Source organism: Sceloporus occidentalis, unplaced genomic scaffold, assembly GCF_023333645.1.
Source record: "Sceloporus occidentalis isolate IW3139 unplaced genomic scaffold, rSceOcc1.0.p SCAF_4, whole genome shotgun sequence".
In the NCBI taxonomy this organism is placed as follows: Eukaryota; Metazoa; Chordata; class Lepidosauria; order Squamata; family Phrynosomatidae; genus Sceloporus; species Sceloporus occidentalis.
In genome coordinates, this window is record NW_028316984.1 from 8,077,786 (window position 1) to 8,097,531 (window position 19,746).

The 19,746-nt window shown below is 38.7% G+C and overlaps 1 protein-coding gene across 4 annotated transcripts in view; it reads right to left on the reverse strand.

The window, feature by feature from the left end:
* Positions 1-6,218: 6,218 nt before the first annotated feature.
* Positions 6,219-19,746, reverse strand: part of LOC149313475 (WD repeat-containing and planar cell polarity effector protein fritz homolog) — a 209,446-nt gene continuing 195,918 nt past the window's right edge. For 2 of the 4 annotated variants that reach the window (XM_089519159.1, XM_089519162.1), the window contains 3 exons: positions 18,588-18,673; positions 15,990-16,018; positions 11,722-13,164 (listed from right to left, as the gene is read on the reverse strand). In XM_089519159.1, the coding sequence (XP_089375285.1) occupies positions 13,114-13,164; positions 15,990-16,018; positions 18,588-18,673 (166 nt within the window). In that variant the 3' untranslated portion in view covers positions 11,722-13,113. Of the gene's footprint in view, positions 6,923-11,721; positions 13,165-13,262; positions 13,683-15,989; positions 16,019-18,587; positions 18,674-19,746 lie in introns of those variants that run through there. The other 2 variants (XM_089519160.1, XM_089519161.1) reach the window with 2 other exon arrangements.

Genomic DNA, 19,746 nt, shown 5'->3' on the forward strand with positions numbered 1-19,746 from the left:
CAATGATGATGCCAAAGCAATCATTAGCAAGCATTCCTTATGCCTTTCCCTACAACTGTTGATTAAGTGCTAGGAAGAGTAGTGCAAGATGTCATTATGCATTTTGAAGCATGAAGAGTACATCCTCTCTGTAATAAAACAGTATCTGCTCTCTAAACAGATTGTCAGTCTTGGGCAGTGAATGTTTTATATTCGTAGCAAACATAGCTCTGTGGCTAACATTTTACAGCTTGATGCAAAAACATGGGCTACCAGCTTTTCTGCCAGCCATGCCTGTCTACTTACTGTTGTCAGAATGGTTGTGTCATACCTAGTTCGTTTGGATTAGATTGCCTTCCACATATTTATGTTTTCGGTGTTGCTTTGCCTTTAGCTGCCTTCTCCCAAATGCTAGACCTGACAAATAGTTATGACACACATCTACCTAGTTCTCACCTGCATTTTTAGAGCCACATGTGTACAATTAATCATTCCTGGTGATGAGATGCACAGCCTACATCTAAAGTGTAGTTTTGAAGTAAGGCCCCTTTGTAATTTTGTCTAGGCTGTCATTTTAACCAAAGATACAAAATAATTTTACTTGAAGCAACAATGACAAATTTAATAATAAACACCCATGGTTATTAATAATGTATGTATGTAATACCAATTATATGCATGGTGCTTTGCAAAGAACAGGTATAACAGGTCTCCATCTGAAAGGGATTACAGTCTTCATCAGGGACAAGAAAATAGCTTCTCTTTTCCCTCCTCTCTGTTGCTTTATTTTCTGTATGTATTTTCTGTATGTATATCATTTTGAATTTGATTGTATACTAGATTGTTTGCATTAAAAACCAATAAACAAATAAATTGCAAGGAAACAGCAGGGGAAGCAGAAGGCATAGGCAAGCAGGGAAAAGGTATGATAAAATTTCATGGCATATTATATATATTTTCAGAGGGACATTTTCTACATTATATATCGTTTTTTGTTTCACATGCAATGTCCTTGCATTACAGTGTAACATCAAAGCATTAAATGAGCCCACAATTCTATGGATATTATATGGATATTTTTGAGCTTTTCTTAGCATCTAGAATGAATGCAGTACAATTGTGTAGAAATGTGTTCCACTGATTTCAACGGAAATGGGGGGCTTACAAGCACACAGGCTAGAAGCACCATTTTATATTTTCTAATAAAAGAAAGATTTGTTACAGTGGAAAAGGGCCATATTATATGCTTGTCTTGTTTCAGTGCCCCTTCCCTCCTGCAAATGTAGACGCACACAGCCAGGAAAGAAAAATATATGAGAATAAGGCCCATCAAATGATGATGCAATGTTTTCGGGAAGAGACATCTGCAGATGGCTTGAAGGTGTCTCTGTTGGGGGATGGCTTGATGACAAGGTCACTCAGCTCTTACACATGAGAAGTTGCAAAGAAATATAGTGGCCTAAACCCCATTATTGCTCCTGATGAGAGTGGAGCCATTGACTTGGTTGGTTTTACCTATGTGTTTACTAACCATTTTCCAACTGGGTCTACCGTAGTTGGGAGTCCCCAACAGGATTCCAGCTGATATTTCAGCATAGTTTGGGTACTGAACAGGAAGGAGGGAGAAGGTCACTGGTTGCCAGTGATGTGGCCACAGACACATAATACATCATAATATATAATTCATACAGAATTTACAATGGAAGAAATGCTAGCTGGAGTAGAATCATAGAATCTTAGAATCGGGGAGTTGGAAGAGACCGCAAGGGCCATCCAGTCCAATCCCCTGCCATGCAGGAAATCTCAATCAAAGCACCCCTGACAGATGGCCATCCAGCCTCTGTTTAAAGACCTCCAAAGAAGGAGACTCCACTACACTCCGAGGGAATCACAGACAATTGAGGCTGAAATAGACCTATAGGTGAGCAGTTGGCAGTCTGGGCTAAGTGGGCTACTTGGCTATGTATAAGGCAGCTTCTTGTAGAAACGGTGCTATTCAACATCTTTATCAATGACCTGGATGACAGAATTGGGAGCATACTTATCAAATTTGCAGGTGACACCAAATTAGGAGGAGTAGCTAATACCCCAGAGGACAGGATCAAAATTCAAAATGACCTGAACAGACTAGAAAGCTGGGCCAAAGCTAACAAAATGAAATTCAACACGGAGAAATGTAACATACTGCACTTAGGGCGGAATAATGAAATGCACAAATATAGGATGGGGACACCTGGCTGAATGAAACTACGTGTGAAAGGGATCTGGGAGTCCAAGTACACCATGAGTTGAACATGAGTCAACAGTGCAATGCGGCAGCTAACCAGGCCAATGGCATTTTAGGCTGCATCAATAGAGGTAGAGTGTCTAGATTAAGGGAAGTAATAGTGCCACTATATTCTGCTCTGGTCAGGTCCCAATTGGAATATTGTGTCCAGTCTTTTAAAAGGACATTGAGAAACTAGAGTGTGTCCAAAGGAGGGTGACTAAAATGGTGAAGGGTCTAGAAACCATGTCCTATGAGGAATGACTTAGGGAGCTGGGGATGTTTAGCCTGGAGAAGAGAAGGTTAAGATGTGATATGACAGCCTTGTTTAAATATTTGAAGGGATGTCATATTGAGGAGGGAGCAAGCTTGTTTTCTGTTGCTCCAGAGAACAGGACCCGGAACAATGGATGCAAGCATGCAAGAAAAGAGATTCCACCTCAACATTAGGAAGAACTTCCTAATGACAGTAAGGGCTGTTCGACAGTGGAACAAACTCCCTCGGAGTGTAGTGGAACCTTCTTCCTTGGAGGTGTTTAAGCAGAGGCTGGATGGCCATCTGTCGGGGATGCTTTGATTGTGATTTCCTGCATGGCAGGGGGTTGGACTGGATGGCCCTAGTGGTCTCTTCCAACTCTATGATTGTAACCCCTTCTTTGTTCAAAATGTGTTCAGAATTCCATGTTCTGGATTCGACAATTCAGTCCCTTCAGTTACTTAATCAGTTTTAAATCTTAAATCAGTCTGCTTGAGCTTGTTAGATTCTGGATCAAACCACCTTAACCTCAACCTCTGTTTCTATAAACAGAGGAGTCAGTGTGCAATGGATATGGTAGGAATGTAACACCAAAGAGGTGGGAAGCTGTAAGGTAGGTGTTCCAATCAATCTGTGATCAGAAAATGACTAAGGAAGTATTTGAGCATTCAGCCACATTCATTGAGCATGACTGCACAGAACGCTGTTACCTTCCCACCAAAGTGGTACCTATGGATCTATTTGCACTTTTACATGCTTTTGAACTGTTAGGTTGGCAGAAGTTAGGACTAGTGATGGGAGCTCACCCCATCAAGCGACATTTGGAACAAAAGTGCCCAGCTGCTGATCTTGCAACAGACAGAGTCAGCGTCTTAACCACTGAGCCATCACATCCCAGACTATTACCCATTAGTAATATGTGTGAGCCAGTTTCCTTACAGCTGAGCCACTGTGTCTGCTTTAAAACATGCTGTAAAATGGAGAGCACATTCTCCAAAACATCTCTCAATATAAGATTTATCTCAGCCCTTTATTTTTTGTGCATACATATTTATATCTTCCCTTGTGCATACCCACTGGCACTATAGGAAGTGCAGCTATTTTTCCATGACAGCCATTTGTTTTTAAAAGAAGAAAAGTGAAATTCGACTTCCCCAACTTGAATTATTTCTTTCTTTGGGATGAAGTTGCAAGAGCAAGGATGTGAAGTGTCATGTTGCAAAAACACGCCTTGTCTTTGTGTACAGCATGTACAATCAAAGGTGAGGCTTGCCTTAAGTTGTGTAAGGCAAGAAGAGTCATGGCTCATGATAAGATGATTATGTTTATCAAAGATGTACTGAAATAGCCTTTAAAACAGGAACTGAGTGAATGTGAGTTTTGATTCGGCAGCAGGCTTGCATATGTCATGATTATGAGCACTAACAACTTTGAGAGTAAAGTGTGCAGTCTCCTGTGTATTTCTTCTTTTAGAAGGAAAGCAGAAAATGCCTTGGTGCTAGTCAGCAAAGGCTAGCAGTTTGATGGCAGAAAAGAGTAGAAGCAGGGTGAGCTTCCCTCAGCTCATCTGAAGATCCTGAGTCTATTTCAGTTAAGTTTTACATTTGTTTAAAGGAATCATGGTCCTCTGAGGTTTTCATAAATAATATGAAATGGGAAAACTACTCTGTATTATGCTGCTTTCTATATTCTCAATAGTTGCACAGCCACATAACCCAGTGTTATCTCTGGAATGTTATTCTGAAGGCCTCTGCATTCCTACTCAGGCACCCCTGGTTGGCTGACTCAAGAGTTTGTGGCATGCACTTTTCAGCTCAATCCGGGCACGCAACAGGATCAGGCTGGAATGGGGAAACAGGTATTATTACACACAACATTGCTGCTGCACTGCTGCCTGACCATTGCTGCTGTCCTCCAGCCGTGCTTCTCCCGGTGATTTTGCTACTATGGAAGCTTTCTGCACCACCAAAATTGGCCGGCAAAGCATGGCTGAGGGACGGGTGATGGTCGGGCAGCAGCACAGCAGCAATTTTGCATAGAATAAAACCCATTTGTTCCCATTCCACCCCAATTCCATTCCGTGTCCAGATCGGATTGAAAAGCGCATGCAATAAACACCTCCGTGAGAAAATTATGGGACTGAATCCTATGTAGACTCAATGATATTTATGTAAGTGTAGGCCCACTGTTCAACAATTAATTCAATGGGCATGCTCTAAACAAAATTCAGGCCATGGGCATGTCTCAGTTATTGTATGGATGGGCAACTGTGACCTTCCAGATGTTGCTGGCCTATAACTCCCATCAGCAATAGCCAGTATAGGCAATGATGAGGAATACTGGGACTTGCAATCCGGCAACCAGTGGAGGACTGTGTTGGCCATTTAGTATTTTGTGTAGGGCTGGATTATTATAAACTAGAGAGAGGAGATGAGCTGATGCAATCCCCCTGTGTCAAACATTTCCTTACCCAGTTAGGTGAGTGTCTCCTCATCCTTGAAGGGGGCCATTTGGACACATTTATTTTATAAAATATAAAAGAAATTGGTAGGAAGAATGTGGCCTTCTCAGATGCAGTAGTCCTTTGCTGCCGACTCATGTTGTTGAGCAAGGATGGGCAACTTTGGCAGGGATGGAATGGCAGAATTTCACTCCAGCACATGCTGTAGGTTTCACTAAGCTTGAAAACAGGAAAAAACAAAAAACAGAACTAAACAAAAAAACAAAGGGCAAAACCAGAAAGGCCTTGGGAAATATATGTGTGGTCCTTGAGCTAACTTGTCCCCATCTCTGCTCTAGAGAATTGGAGCAAGTGACCATACTCAAGGGAGAAACATTTATTATAGTCCCAACCATTTCTTCTCACTGTCTTTGGAATGTTAAATATCCCATGCTTACACAGCTTGAAATGTTAAAGTAGTTTGAATTGTCTTGGCAAAGAATATTGGCTATATTTTGCCGCAGAAATACCAAAAGGCTATGGTTTTTTTTTAGCCTCCCAGTGTTCAAAGTGCCATTTGAAATTTAATATAGAATTTAGTCTTCTGATGAACTCTGCTCCCTTTACAAAAACAAAATAACTAAATGTTTTTGGCAGCAAAGATAAACCTTATGGGGTTTGAACATTGCTTAGTGACACTCAGATTCTGAATGTATGAAAACAAGGTCAGCAAACAAGACTGGGGCCTGTTACAGACAGCCAAAATAAAGCTGCTTCGAGTCACAGTAGAGATATGGTGTTTCAATGATGCATGCGTCCTAAGAGTTCAGAAGTCTCACCAAAGCCACACTCCAGCCCTAAGGACTGGAGCATGGCTTTGGTGTGGCTTCTGGACTCTTAGGACACATGCATCATTGAAACACCATACCTCCACTGTGACTCGAAGCAGCTTTATTTTGGCTGTCTGTAACAGGCCTGGGTCTTTTATGGGCCATAAATGCATTTCTTCTGTGAATGGTAGAATAAATTGTGCAAAATAAGCAACTATATACAAGTGTGCTTTATTTGTGACTTCCTTTGATGGAGTCTTTTACAGAATTTAGTTTTTCTTCATTTTTTAAAAAAACCCACTACACACATTTTCTACACATATAAAAGATACAAATCAAACAAAAACAGAAGATAATGCAGAAAAGAGAAGAGAAAACTAGCAAATATGCCTACAAAAAAGAGAAAAGACAAAGAAAATGCAAATATAACGACTTCCTTCCCCAAAACATTTGGCTATACTTGAGATTATACTTAAACTTCCCTATAGTGATGCTATAAATCTACTTCTACTACTAATGAATTAGAATTATTAATAGAATCCACATTCTCAAATAAACCTCATTCCTTTTTAATAATGTGATGAAAAAACCCAATCTATTAAAAAAATAACTAATGATTTCTCCTTAATGGACATTTTCAGTTATCCATTTCTGTATATTAATTCAGATTTCGCAGCTGTGATCATTTACTGTATCACTCTTTCATTTTTTTCTCCAGTTGCTCCTCCAGTATTCCCAGCAGATACAATCTCTCTTCTAATGTAATTTTCAATATATCTTCCTATCATCAAATGAATCTCAGTCTAATGTTTCTGAGCTTTTTCACATGTCCACTGCACATGATAGGATGTCCTCATCATTTGGTAACATTTCCAGCATCTGAATGAATGAAAATTTATTTATATACCGCTATTCCTACATAGATCATAGTGGTTTGTTCAAAGAATTATTTTATTTTTAATTTTTTTATTAAGTTTTATCAAATAACAAACTTATAAGCAATAGAAATAACAGACCTTGGGAATGAGCAAAAAGAATTTCTGTCCAATAATATATTCTTTTGAAGTTGTAAAAAGATCCAGAAGGGGAAACCATACATCATTTTACCAAAGTCGGGTGGTCAGTGTCCAAGATGTCCTTCCAAAAACCAGCTTGGTGCGAAGGTGGAGCAAAATGAGATATAGTGTTATTGACATAATCAATAAAAACAGACCAATGCTCAATGGATGTACGTATGTGTCTTTTTTTGTCTGGATCTATTCTTGAAGGAATAGGAATTTTTTTTCCAACAACCATGTGTCTCAGACCTTTTTCTACCAGTTTTCAAGTAACAAATTTCTTCCAGCATCTCACAATTTCAGTTCTGGCTGCAGAGATTAGGAATATGAGTCTTCGGTGTTTTAGATGACTATTGGCTTTGCTGAAGATTGATAATAATAACAATCCCGGACAAAATTTCATTGGTTGTTCTATAACGTTAGGTATCTGCATCCGTACTGCATTCCAAAAAGCATTGCTCCTAGGACATTCGAGCATTCGAGCCACATGTGTGTGTAAGAACCTTGAACCTTACAGCCTCTCCAACAGTATGGTGAAACCTTTTGCAATATCTTTGACAGTTTCCCAGGGGTTAAACACCATTTGCATGTTGCTTTTATAGCTCTCTCCTTTGCAACTGCTGATCTTGATTTATATATGGAGGAGGACCAGATGCTTGCCCAGGTTCCCTCTGATATATCCATATTTAAATCTAACTGCCAGGTTATTCTGGCAGAATTTAAAACTTGCTACATGTTTTAAATGAAGTTAATGTTTATTTGCTTTTTCAAGAAAAGCTTTGGACTGGGTAAATTCATCACAATAGGAAACGCACTACCATAGTTTTAAAACTTACAAGAAAATGACACTGGGGACCCTAGCCTTAAACATTTAAGGAAATTGTATTGAGGGTGGATGGAGGGCAAGGGTCTTTCACAAGGAGTCTCTGTGGTAAAAAGGCAGCCTTGAGGTATTGACATGTGACAGTGGAAGGCATGGTGTTGCTGTAAAAAATTCATTTCCTCCAACAGGTTTCAGTATTTGGATCTGGCTCTGGCACAAAGAGATAGCTTAGTGATTTTGTGTGAATACCAGTAACTCTGCCGCCCATCAGTTTGCTTGCACAAGTTGGGTGTGGAAGTTCCAGGAGGGTCATGGAAACTCTCAGGACACTTATCATCTTGAGAGGGTTTGCTCAGGATTTCACAGCTGCAGTGACAAACATGGGTCTGTGTATATTGTCAGCTGAGCACATTTTTCAGGACACTCTTGACCTGGTAGTCTGGATGGAAGAGAAGTTTTGAGGTTTATGCCTAAGAACTGTCAGACCTATAGTTTTTTGTGGGTCTTTCGGGCTCTGTGGCCATGTTCTAGAAGAGTTTCTTCCTGACGTTTCGCCAGCATCACCATAGGTAAAAAATGACTTGGAGGCACACAACAACAACAACAACAACAACAACAAGAAGTTATTTTGGGGGGGAATGACATGATTAAAAAAATTGTAACCATAATGGCTATGAAGTAAAAAAGGAGGTATTATGCTAAAAATTAATTCTCTAAACTGTATGCAAAGGGATCTGGTAGCATCTTTGAAACCAACTGAAACTAAGCCTTGTCTCATGACTAAGAAAGCTGAGATGCATTGAGAGAGAAGTGTCTTTCAACATGATGTTGAGGCACTTGCATTCTTTTTCAGAGGGAGATAGTAGAAAAAGTGTGTCTTTTGTCAAGCTGGAAAAATCTGTTTGACAAAAGGCATGCTTTTACCACTTTCTCCCTCTGGAAAGTGCACAGAAATGCTATGACAGCATACAGAGAGACAAGGAGAACACCATTATTTAAGAAACCCCCCAGAAGGCCCAGAAGATTGAAAAAATTGTTGTGCAATCACAAATATCCATTTTTTGAACAATGTGCCTGAGCAGGTGCTGGATATCAACCTTAGGCACCACTGGTCGAGATATCTTAAAGTTGCCATTTGCTTCTTCCACAAATATTATGTAAATTCAGCACATTATTTGTCGCATTATTTCCTTTCACCATGTTTCAGATTTTATAAGTTTTTATCTGCAACTGATCTGGGAGAATAATATTTAATGTGTTGGATTTTGAACAAGGACATCCAAATTCCAGTTTCTGCTTGGTCATGGAATTTACTATGTGCCCTTGGGCCACCACTACCTCTCAGTAAACCTACCTTACAAGGCTCCCCCTTACTTCTTGCACTTCACCACTCCCAGAGCTCACTCTCCTTTCCCTCCTACCCCTCTCCTGCCTCACTTTGTGCCCTCACCAGATCCTTGCACTCTGTCACACACACTGATCACTCTCCCTTCCTTCTTGCTCCTTCACCCACTTCCTTGCTTCTTGCTGAAAGGGCTAGAGACTTACTTTCGAAAAGATGAAAGCCTGGAATCTGGGCCAGATGGTGGTCCAAATGACATCTAGTATCCAGCTAAAACCTGACCAAATCTGGAGCATGGCACCGTAAGTTACATGGAACCACTTCAACCTGTATTAAGGCCAAAATTTGGCATGTCCTCACCTTTGTTGGGACAGAGATGGGGAACTGGGCCCTGTTTTCTTCGGTCTCTCAGTGGCATTTGACATATCTTAAGATGATTTCAGTAATTCGTTCACTCGCTCCTACAGGGCAAGTTTCAGAAAGCAGCATTGGAACTTCTCTGTTATTTTTCCATAAAATGGCCAAAGGCAGTAGGCTCTACTCTAGTACCATGCTTCATACGAAGCTTCTGGGTAAGATCATTCAATAGGTACTGAATTAATATTTGCATTTGTTGTTATCATTAGAAACATGAAATTGTGGCAGAGTTCAGCCATTAGCTGGATTCAGTAATGGGCTGAATGAAGATCTGAAAATAGAAAATAGAATCTGAATCCTTCCAGATGGAGGCATTTTAGGATACGATTCTTGGGTCCAGAAATTGGGTTTTCAACCTATTTTGAGTCAAGTTCCACTCTCCTGAAGTGCACGCAGTTTAGAGTTTAGAGTTGATTCAGGATCCAACAAAGTTAGCCTTGGTGGCTTGGCAGGGGGTTGGACTGGATGGCCCTTGCGGTTTCTTCCAGCTCTATGATTCTGTGAGTACCACATTTAATTTTGTTGGCTGGGACTGCCTTTTACCAGCTCCAGCTTGTTTACCAGCTGTCTTTTATGGCTGGGGATATTCTGCTTAAAGTGATCCATGCCGTGGGACCTTTCAGACTGGATTAATGTAATGTCTTGTATCTGGAGTGCCCCTGAAGCTTCAGCTAGAGCAGAACATGGCTGCTAGAATTCTGATCAAGTTATGTATGTCAGCTAATTAGCTTTTTATTTCCTTCTGATCTCTATTAAAATAGTATTGCTTGCCTTTAAAGTCCTAAAGGTGTTTGGATCCCAAACTATTCAAAAGCACCTCCTATATACCAACCTTTGCATGAATTAAGATCTTCAAATGAGGCCTTTTTTCAAGTTCTTTCAACAAGCAAGCAATATTTTGCCTTCTGTGGTCTTGCCTTTGGAACAACCTCTCAAGGGAGGCATGGTTAACATTGCCATTGTAACTTTTTGTGTGTGTGCCAGGACATGATGCTATTTGCATTTTAAAGTCTTTTTAGTTGGTTGTAATATTCTATGTGGCAGATTGAATAGTTATGTTTACATCTCTTGATTTTATTACAATGGTGTATAATTTTTTATGTTCTTATATTGTATTAAGGATTGGAATTTTAATGTATTCCACTGCAACATTCATTTTTTAAAATAAAAGTACAGTTTGTAAATTCTTTTTATGTTAAACAAATAAACAAACAGACCCAGTAGTAACATAAAAATGCCCCAAAGGTTGGGATCTACTTTGATTTTGTCAAGAAAAAACTCCCATGTTAACACACTGAAAATAATCTGCAGTAGAGGAAATGCTTTCATTTCATGTCTTACAATCAGTGCACAAGCACATAAATGAAAGTGGCAGAGCAGTAGTAGGAAGGAACACAGTTGTAGGGCTGTTGTATAAAGAAAAAACATATGCCCATTTCCAGCTAAATCCCTATTCAATTCTTTGAAAGGACAGAACTCCAAGAAATCCTTAAAGGGATTTTATTAAAAACTGAGATTTTAGGAAACGGCATTCCTGATCTTCTGTACATTTCTAGCATCACTTCCTGTATATTTTAAAACCAAAATCCTCTTAGCATGCAAAGTAAATAGATTATGATATACTGAAGGATTAAGGATCACTGTCTGGTGTCAGACTAATCCCTCATATAGACCATCACTTGTACTGACAGAAATATGGCTGCAATTCAGCAAAATAGCTCCGTGGCTAAGTAACGTATTTCAGCATCCTTAGGTTGAACAAGCAAAAGGTTCCCTTGATCTGTTGTTGGGCTGCATTTACCAGTGAAAGTGCATTTACATGTAATATCTTATGAGCCACATGCTCTCCTCAAGTAATTCTTTAAAAAAGAAACATAAAACCATTTTGTTTTATACACAGCTATACACGGTAGAATACTGCATGGTTAATGACGTATCTGTCTCACAGCTCTTGCGTTACTAATAAACCCCCACCCCCCATGAGTGCAGAGAATCGTATGCATTTTACTACTTTTTGTCTGCTGAGGACATAAGCTTTTCAGCATGGATTTAATGCATTCATCTGACTATTACTGATAAGTCTCTGTGCTTTATTTCCCTCTTCTTGCTACTAAACCTATCATCCACAAGGCATGTGTTGTACAATTTCTAAAGGTTTTTTTTAAAAAAGATGACCTAAAAAAACTCCTCAAAATATCTTAAATGCAGATTTGAAAAAAGACTCTATTAAAAGTAAAATGTTAAAAATCGGTTCCCATCTCTTTATTTGGCAAGAGTACATTTTAATGGCATAACTAAATTTCAAGTAATTTTGATCTTAAACTGAGTGGCTAAGATTAAGTTTATACTATATTATACCAGACTTCAGACTACACTGGAAAAGAATGGAGGGGAAAAAGCATTCTTAATATATTAGTGCAAATGTACACTTATAGAAAATACAACATAATGCCTCCTTCTCAAACCATTTTCTGTTAATGCCTGAAAAAGCAAAATAAGTACTCTTTAAAGTTTAGGTTTTTAAAAAGCTAAACAATGGTTATTCAACCAAACTAATAGCAAGATTGGAACTCTGAGAGCATTCTTCTTCAGGACATTGTATTGACTGTTAAAAGCTGATCTTTTGCAGAGGTATCCCAAGTGAAGGTGGTATATATTAAAATGTTGCAAGAATATCCATTGCAGAGCCTTAAGTTAAAATTCAAATCTGCATTCAAATGTAAGAAAGAGCAGGCAATTCTGATTTGCTTGGATTTCTTTTAACAGCTGCTTGTGCCATTGGGAGGATTCAGCCGATGCTTGTGGTAGGTAAGGAGGCAGAAAGGTGTAGGAAGAGGCTGCCAGGGTTGTTGGACAGCCTGCTTCTTCAGGGGTTGGAGTTGAGGAACTGGATATTCTCCAAGGAACATGAAGTCATTTCAAAATTAGCCTTTCCACACATTTACTCTAAAAGATTTATTTACCGTACTTTATACCATCCGTGATGGGAGACAAACATTTCTGGGGCCCACTGCGTCTTGGTCTTTCAGATCCCTAGATTTGGTCCTTCATAATCCTGAAGGTCATTTCTGTAATGCGCTGTTTGCTTTGCTCTGTGCAAAACTGTTTTTTTGCTATTTGTGGTTCTGTTAGATGGGAGAACCTAGGCCTAGATAGGCAAGCTTCTTAGAAAACAATTAGAACTTTTGTGGAATTGGAACAACAGTGCAGACCGGACATATAAAAGCACCTTCTTTGGAAAGGTTTCAGGCTGGTCTTTTTCCATGATCGACTGTGTGGTTATCTGACTGGGTCTCTTATGAGAAAGTTGCAGTCTTTTTTGCCAAAACACTATGCGTATATGTTTACAAAAGATTTAATGGACAACTGACCTAGCCTAGGACTTCATTTTGGAATGTGCAGAGTAGCACACTAGAGATGAAGCCTAGTGTGTAGCATAAATGGGTTTCAGGTCTGTGCTGTGTTGAAAATCAGTAGATGGCTCTTGTCAAAGTTGAGTAGATTAAATCATCTTGATCTAAGCACTTGCTTAACTTTCTCAGAAAGAAATAACAGTTACTAAAAGGGCTTCATATGTGCTATTGAAGTATAAGATTTCAGAACTGGCTGAATTTAAAATAGTGGAAAAGTTCTCTTCTATCTCAGCAAATAGTAAACAAGGCTCTAACTTTCTTTCAGGGCATAAGGTTTTCCATTTTTGGCTTATACCAGACCAAAATGCACTACTTTGACAGAGCTGCTTCCTCTGATTACCTGCAGACAGAAAACATCAACACTTGTTTCAATGTGTAAATAAAATACACGTTCTAGATTTGAAGTCTTGTATTCTTCGCTTTCCAGACAAATTAAAAAACAAACATCAGCTTTCACAAGTATTAATTCAAAAGAGACTAATCTGTTTTTATTTCTTGGCTTCATTCTGTTAACTTTATTCTAGATCATATTTACTAAAATATAACTAAACAATGACACAGTTTGGGTCAACCTCAAGTGCATATACCTTTGCATTCATGAGCAAAATCCTGAAATGTTTTTCTTTAAAAAGATGACAGTTTCTAAAAATGTTGAATCACTACTACTACTACTACTACTACCACTACCACTATTAAAATATTCATTTACAGTATATCCTGCCTTTCTTTCAAAACATATAGTATACAGTACCATCCTTTTGTTAAAGAACACGTTTTTCTGCAATGTGGCATTACTTCCTTTTATATCTGCATATGTATGTTTCACTGTTCATGATGTAAAGAAAACTAGGTGTGGACCTTGAAACAAAAGGAAACTTGTCTCACTGCAGTATTCAACATATATTCGAGTCATTTGAGTAAAGAGATATAAAAGTTGGCAGCAGAAGCGTGCAAGTTAAGGCTGCTTCAGGCTTATTTATGTGCTGGCAAGTCCAAATGGAATTTGTAAGGTTTTTTTTTAAACTAAACTTTCACATGTCAGAGTGGATAGGTTGAGAAAGACCAGCAGCTCCATCTCATGGTATACTTGTTCTAGCAGCAAGGCAAACAAACTGCAGCACACTGTATTTCAACAACAAAAATACTTTTGTACCTGTATCTTCCAGCCATGTGGTCTGCTTTCCGTATGCTGCATTTATTGCCTATCAAACCCTAAAGAGTTGTTAGCCTAACACCACAATACATAACAAAGCTCCCTTCTAGTCTACTGTATATTCCTTTGCAATTGTCCAAGGAAAACCAATTCCGATTTCCTTGTACATTCCAGAAACCACACATATCAAAACCCTCTTGCAATACTGTATAAATAAAATCTATTTGGAGCTGTGAGATATATATTTTTTTGAACAGTTGTGACCCCAGAATTCCTGTTCCAAAACTACAGTGGTTTTAGCGGTTGGAAATCTCTCTGTTGTTTGGAGACTGAAAAAAATCTTTCAAATCTGTTCTGTATTTTGAAACTTGGAATACAGTAATTTGGGGATTGCTTAAGAAGGGTATGGGTGTGTCCTCCTCCCACCACTTCATCTATCAGTTGCAGCCTTACATTTCAGAAATGTAGAGTACTGCTGATATCGATGCTACTTTACTGCATGATTAAAAACATCTATTCTATTTACTAATATAATTGCATCCTAAACAAAGTATGTCCTTTAACACCATTAACCTGAACTGAAACCACTTTGGTCACCCTGTGGGATGACTTCTGTTGAGAGACAGGCAAGATGATGCTTTAAATTGTTTTCAAATTATCATGGCATCCTCCTGGATAGACTAGTTAAGTTTGAAACTGGAGGCACTGCTTGTACTGTAGTACTTCTGCTCTTACTTGGAAGACTAACCCCAAGAAAGAAGTGCTGGGGGATTTCTACATAATGACTTTTTTGTGTTTGGGGTTCCATCTTATTTTCCTTGAGTTGTTTAACACCTACCGTTCATGAAACTACTGGTTGAGATCATCCAGAAATTTAGACTGAAGTGTCATCAGTATGCCAATGACATACAACTCTCTTTCTTTTACACACATACACACATCAACTCTAGGAGAGGCTAATGGACTGGATAAAGTCCAAGAAACTGAAATCCAATACAGTCAAGACTGATGTACAAGCAGCCGGTTTCTCTACCCAGGTGAGTGGTATGCAACATGTTCTGCAAGGGTCTGGATTCTCCCTCTATCCATATTCACACTTTGGAGTTTCTCCTTGATCCACCATTATTACAAAAATCACAAGAGCTAGGAGTGAATTTGCCAGGCCAGAGAAACCTCTTTTTACAGTTCTCCATGCTCTAGGGACCTCCTAATTTGATTAGTCTAATGTGTTGTACATGCAACTGCCTTTGAAAAGGTCCAGAAATATGCCTGCATGCTTGAAAACTGTGACAGTCTAATTATATTATGCTGGTTCTGTGTTAGCTGTTTGCAGTCTTTTTCCAGGACCAATTTGAAGTGCTCATTTTAAAAGTGAAGTTTGAAGATGGAATATGGGGCCAGGGTACTTAATGGACTGCTTCCCAGCTACTGCTTACATCTAGGCTATGAGGTCTTGTCTGATGGTCATCTGCATTTTGAGATATGGCAGGTGGTTACTAGGGAAGGGGCCTTCCCAGAAATATCACATCAGTTGTGGAATATCTTCTGCAGAGTTTTGCCCAGTTCAAAACTATCCCCAGCTTCTTAAGAGCTGGGCTCTTAGGCCAGGACTCTAATTCCAGATTGTATGAATGCCTGCAAATTGCAAGTGCAAAACTGTGCACAGAGTCACAGAGTCACTCTAATGTGACTTTACAAATAGGAAAGCCCCGATTCAAGCTGATCCTTTCTCTACTGCATAATTACCATTCCTTGCAAACAAGCCTAAGTATATGTAGTTGAAATAACTGCATATTTTCCCCTGATGAGCCCTGTTTTCCCTTCACCTCTTCATTTTTGTTTGTTGAATTTCAGATTGTTGTAGACAGCCCTACAGCTGAGATCTGTCCTCTTGTATTTTCTAAAATACTGTGCACAAAGAGGATATATAAATGATTAGCATTATCTTAAAAATGCAACAGATGTGGGAAGGGCTTGGAATTTTATGGTTAAATAAATCAACAGCTCTTTACCTCTCTATCATGTTCTTCCTCAGATGTTTCTAAAAATAAAACATAACAAATACATAATTAGTTCAGTGAAAATAAAGAAAGTGGGAATAAATAATTCTACAAAGTTTAAATCAAAGATGTATACTTGCTAAATTATCTTCATACATTTTATATATAGACCAAAATCCAACATATCTTCCCTTCTTTTCCCCAATCTACAGACCAAGGTGATGACGGAAGAATTTCCAACCTCAGGGGGCTGGGTTTGTTTGTTTTTAGGCACGATAGGGAGACCACCCATTCCCATACTGGATTCTGCTGTTATACAGGGCTGGATACAGCTCACAGTTATTACATGTATTTAAAGAGAGGATCCACACATGCAAATGTCATACTGCTCCATATTGGGGCAGTTCTTTCATAAGTACATATGTAAGGATGACATCTATATCTCCTTCACCTCTGTGTTTATTCATACAGCCTGCATGTGCTTGTGTGAGCTACCACACATCATTATCATCCTGTATAGTCTGGAAAAATAAAATATGGGTGGTAGTACTGACATGTTGGAAACATCCTGCTTCTGGCCTAGTATAACTACTTGTCTTGTTTCAAATATTTGCACAAGTGCGTGATTTCTCCAGTTTGCCACTGAAGTTTTCTATGATAATGGAAAATGAAACTGGCAAGTTGTAGAATATCAGCATCTTTCTAAATCAGCTGTTCTGTTGTCCTTTTCACACATTCCTCCTCCCAGGAAGCAGCAAAAGCAAGGAGCACATGGATACAGTACCTGCCATGTGCTGGGAGTGTAATATTGTTTAGTAGAGCCAGTGTGGGATAGTGGTTTGAGTGTTGGACTATGACTCTGGAGACCAGGGTTCGATTCCCAGCTCAGCCATGAAACCCACTGCGTGACCTTGAGCAAGTCACAGTTAGCTTCAGAGGATGGCACGGACAACCCCCCTCTGAAGAAACTGGCCAAGAAAACCCCATGATGGGGTTGCCATAAGTTGGAAATTAGTTCAAGGCATACAACAACAACAACAACAACAACAACAACAGTATGAGAATCTAGACAGTTCCACAGAATTCCATGGGGTTACTCTCAGGGAAGTGAATTGCAACCCAATGTCATTATTTTTGAGCTCCCCTCCTGCTAGAGAAAGCACACATAACTTGTCCCTTTATTTCTTTCTCAGAGTGCTGCGTCAGTAACCTGTATCAACTTGCCGACCACCTTTGTAGTTGGACTACTTTTTAGTATCAAAGTCTTCTGTTGCCCACTGTTCTTATTTTCTGATTCCTCTCCTGTGAGCCTTTAGTTTCTTTTATCATTTTATTTAACATCTCTCAACAGTGACACTGTTTCTACTGCTTCCACCAGTATAGATACTTTCTCTACCAACACCTATACTACAGTATAGATACTTTCTCTACACCACCTATATATCCTCCCTATTCTTATGCATTTTAATTTTTTTCTGTACATATTTCTCTACTTAAATATCACATTATAAACCATCACGTGGTCAGTACAGTGGGCCTTTGGTATCTGCTGGGTTTGGTTCCAGGACTGTGTCATGGATGCCATAAATCTGTGGCTGTTTAAGTCCCACTATATACAATGGTGTAGTAAACTGGTGTCCTTTATATTTATATAAAATGACAAAATCAGGCTTTGCTATATATATATATATATATATATATATATATATATATATATATATTTTCAAGCTGAGGATAGTTGAATCTGAATACGGAGGGCCGACTGTATTTACTCCTTCACTGTCTTCAATATGTAGTGAGCCTTTGGTGTTCACTGGGGTTTGATGCTACACCCCCCATACCAAAATCCATGGATACTCAAGTCCCATGATATACAATGGTGTAGTAACATGGAGTCCTTTATATAAAATGGCAAAATCAAGATTTACATTTTGGTATTTTTTGAGTATTTTGGGTATTTTCAAGCCATGTATGGTTGGATCCATGGGTGGAGAATCTGTGGATATGGAGGACTGACTATATTGGTAATAGGTTTTACGACATCACAATATCAATTTTGTTTATACTTGTGGATTTCATTCTCTTTTCCCTTCAAATTCCTCCATATCTTTTGAACTCTAGCCTTTGACTCCATGTGTGAACATGATACCATAAGCTAAAACACCAATTCTCATTCTACCTCAAACATACTACTTTGGACAGTTCACAGTTTCAATTCTAAGTCAAATATAGAGCAAACAAGGACAGAACGGTTATATGAGCTGTTCTGTCCTTGCCACTTGAGCATATGAGCATACAGAGACAAAGGAGTTGCATGGTATTGTGGCAGCATAGGATCTGTCTTGAACGTAGTAACATGTTTAACTTTAGGCACACCAATTTCTTTGTGAAGATGAGGAGTTAACACATAGAATGTACTATAGTTTAAAATTGATCACTTTATTTGTTTTTCACTATTCTAATTAGTCAGATCAAATAGTCACATTGCTCCATGGACATTTGACAAGCTTACTATGAATACCCAAAGTTGGTGAATTGTTTCCACATTCAAATCTTTTTCCAGACATATATATAACACTCACAGCTATACACAATTGTCAATATGCTTACCTGTCTGACACCAAGGTACAGCTTTGTCCCTTTGCAGTGTAGTGTAAACCTCTCTTATAAATGAATATTCCTTTTTGTCCATTTCCCTAGAAAAAACAGATCTTTAAAAAATGGACTTATTATACTGTAAATTGCATTTTTGTAGAGGTCTAGCCCATACTTTTACCTGTTTTTGTGGCTCCTGTCACCAAATTTTGCAAGGCAATGATTTACTGATGTTTAGATTCAAAACAAAGTACATCATTTTAAAACCTGAATTATTTCCCCCAAGGCATGCACTATAAGTTTCACTTACTATTTGAGCGCCCCAAAACAAAAATATCTATTATAACAGCACTATATGATCTTCACACTTTATTATTTCAAAATAAATTTTATTTGTTTAATATTTATTAATTACAAATATTCATAAACTACCTCCAAGATTAAAACCCTCTGATGATGCTATGATAGCTTCCAATAACCAATGAAAGCATCAAGAACATAACATCCAGCTGAATACATGTATCAAAAACTGTTAATTGAATTAAGATCATTTCAGCAGCCCAGTAAATCCAAATTAAGATAAAGAGACCAAAAATATAAATTGGGAGACTCTCTGAAAGCCTGTAACAACAGAGAGTAGAGAAATCCAAATGGTACTTATTCCACAGATGATTATGATGATGATGATGATATATTTATTTATATCCTGCCCTTCTCCCAAAGCTGGGACTCAGGGTGGCTTACAACATTTAAAACACCATACAGATGTGGGGCAACAGCTGAGAAAGGATTTCCCCCCATACCGACCAAGTTAGTTGGTTCCAGGTCAGAGACTATGCATTGCTTTGGAACTAAAGCAATAAAAATTGTGCTCTTAGCGTTCTTGCTTTTCTATTTCCTCAGTACATAGAATCTTCATAGAATCATAGAGTTGGAAGAGACCACTAGGGCCATCCAGTCCAACCCCATTCTGCCATGCAGGAACTCACAATCAAAGCATCCCCAACAGATGGCCATCCAGCCTCTGCTTAAAGACCTCCAAAGAAGGAGACTCCACCACACTCCAAGGGAGTGTATCCAACTGTCCAATAGCTCTTACTGTCAGGAAGTTCTTTCTAATGTACAGGTGGAATGTGAACTCTCCCTAAAATATAATATGATTATAGAGAGTACA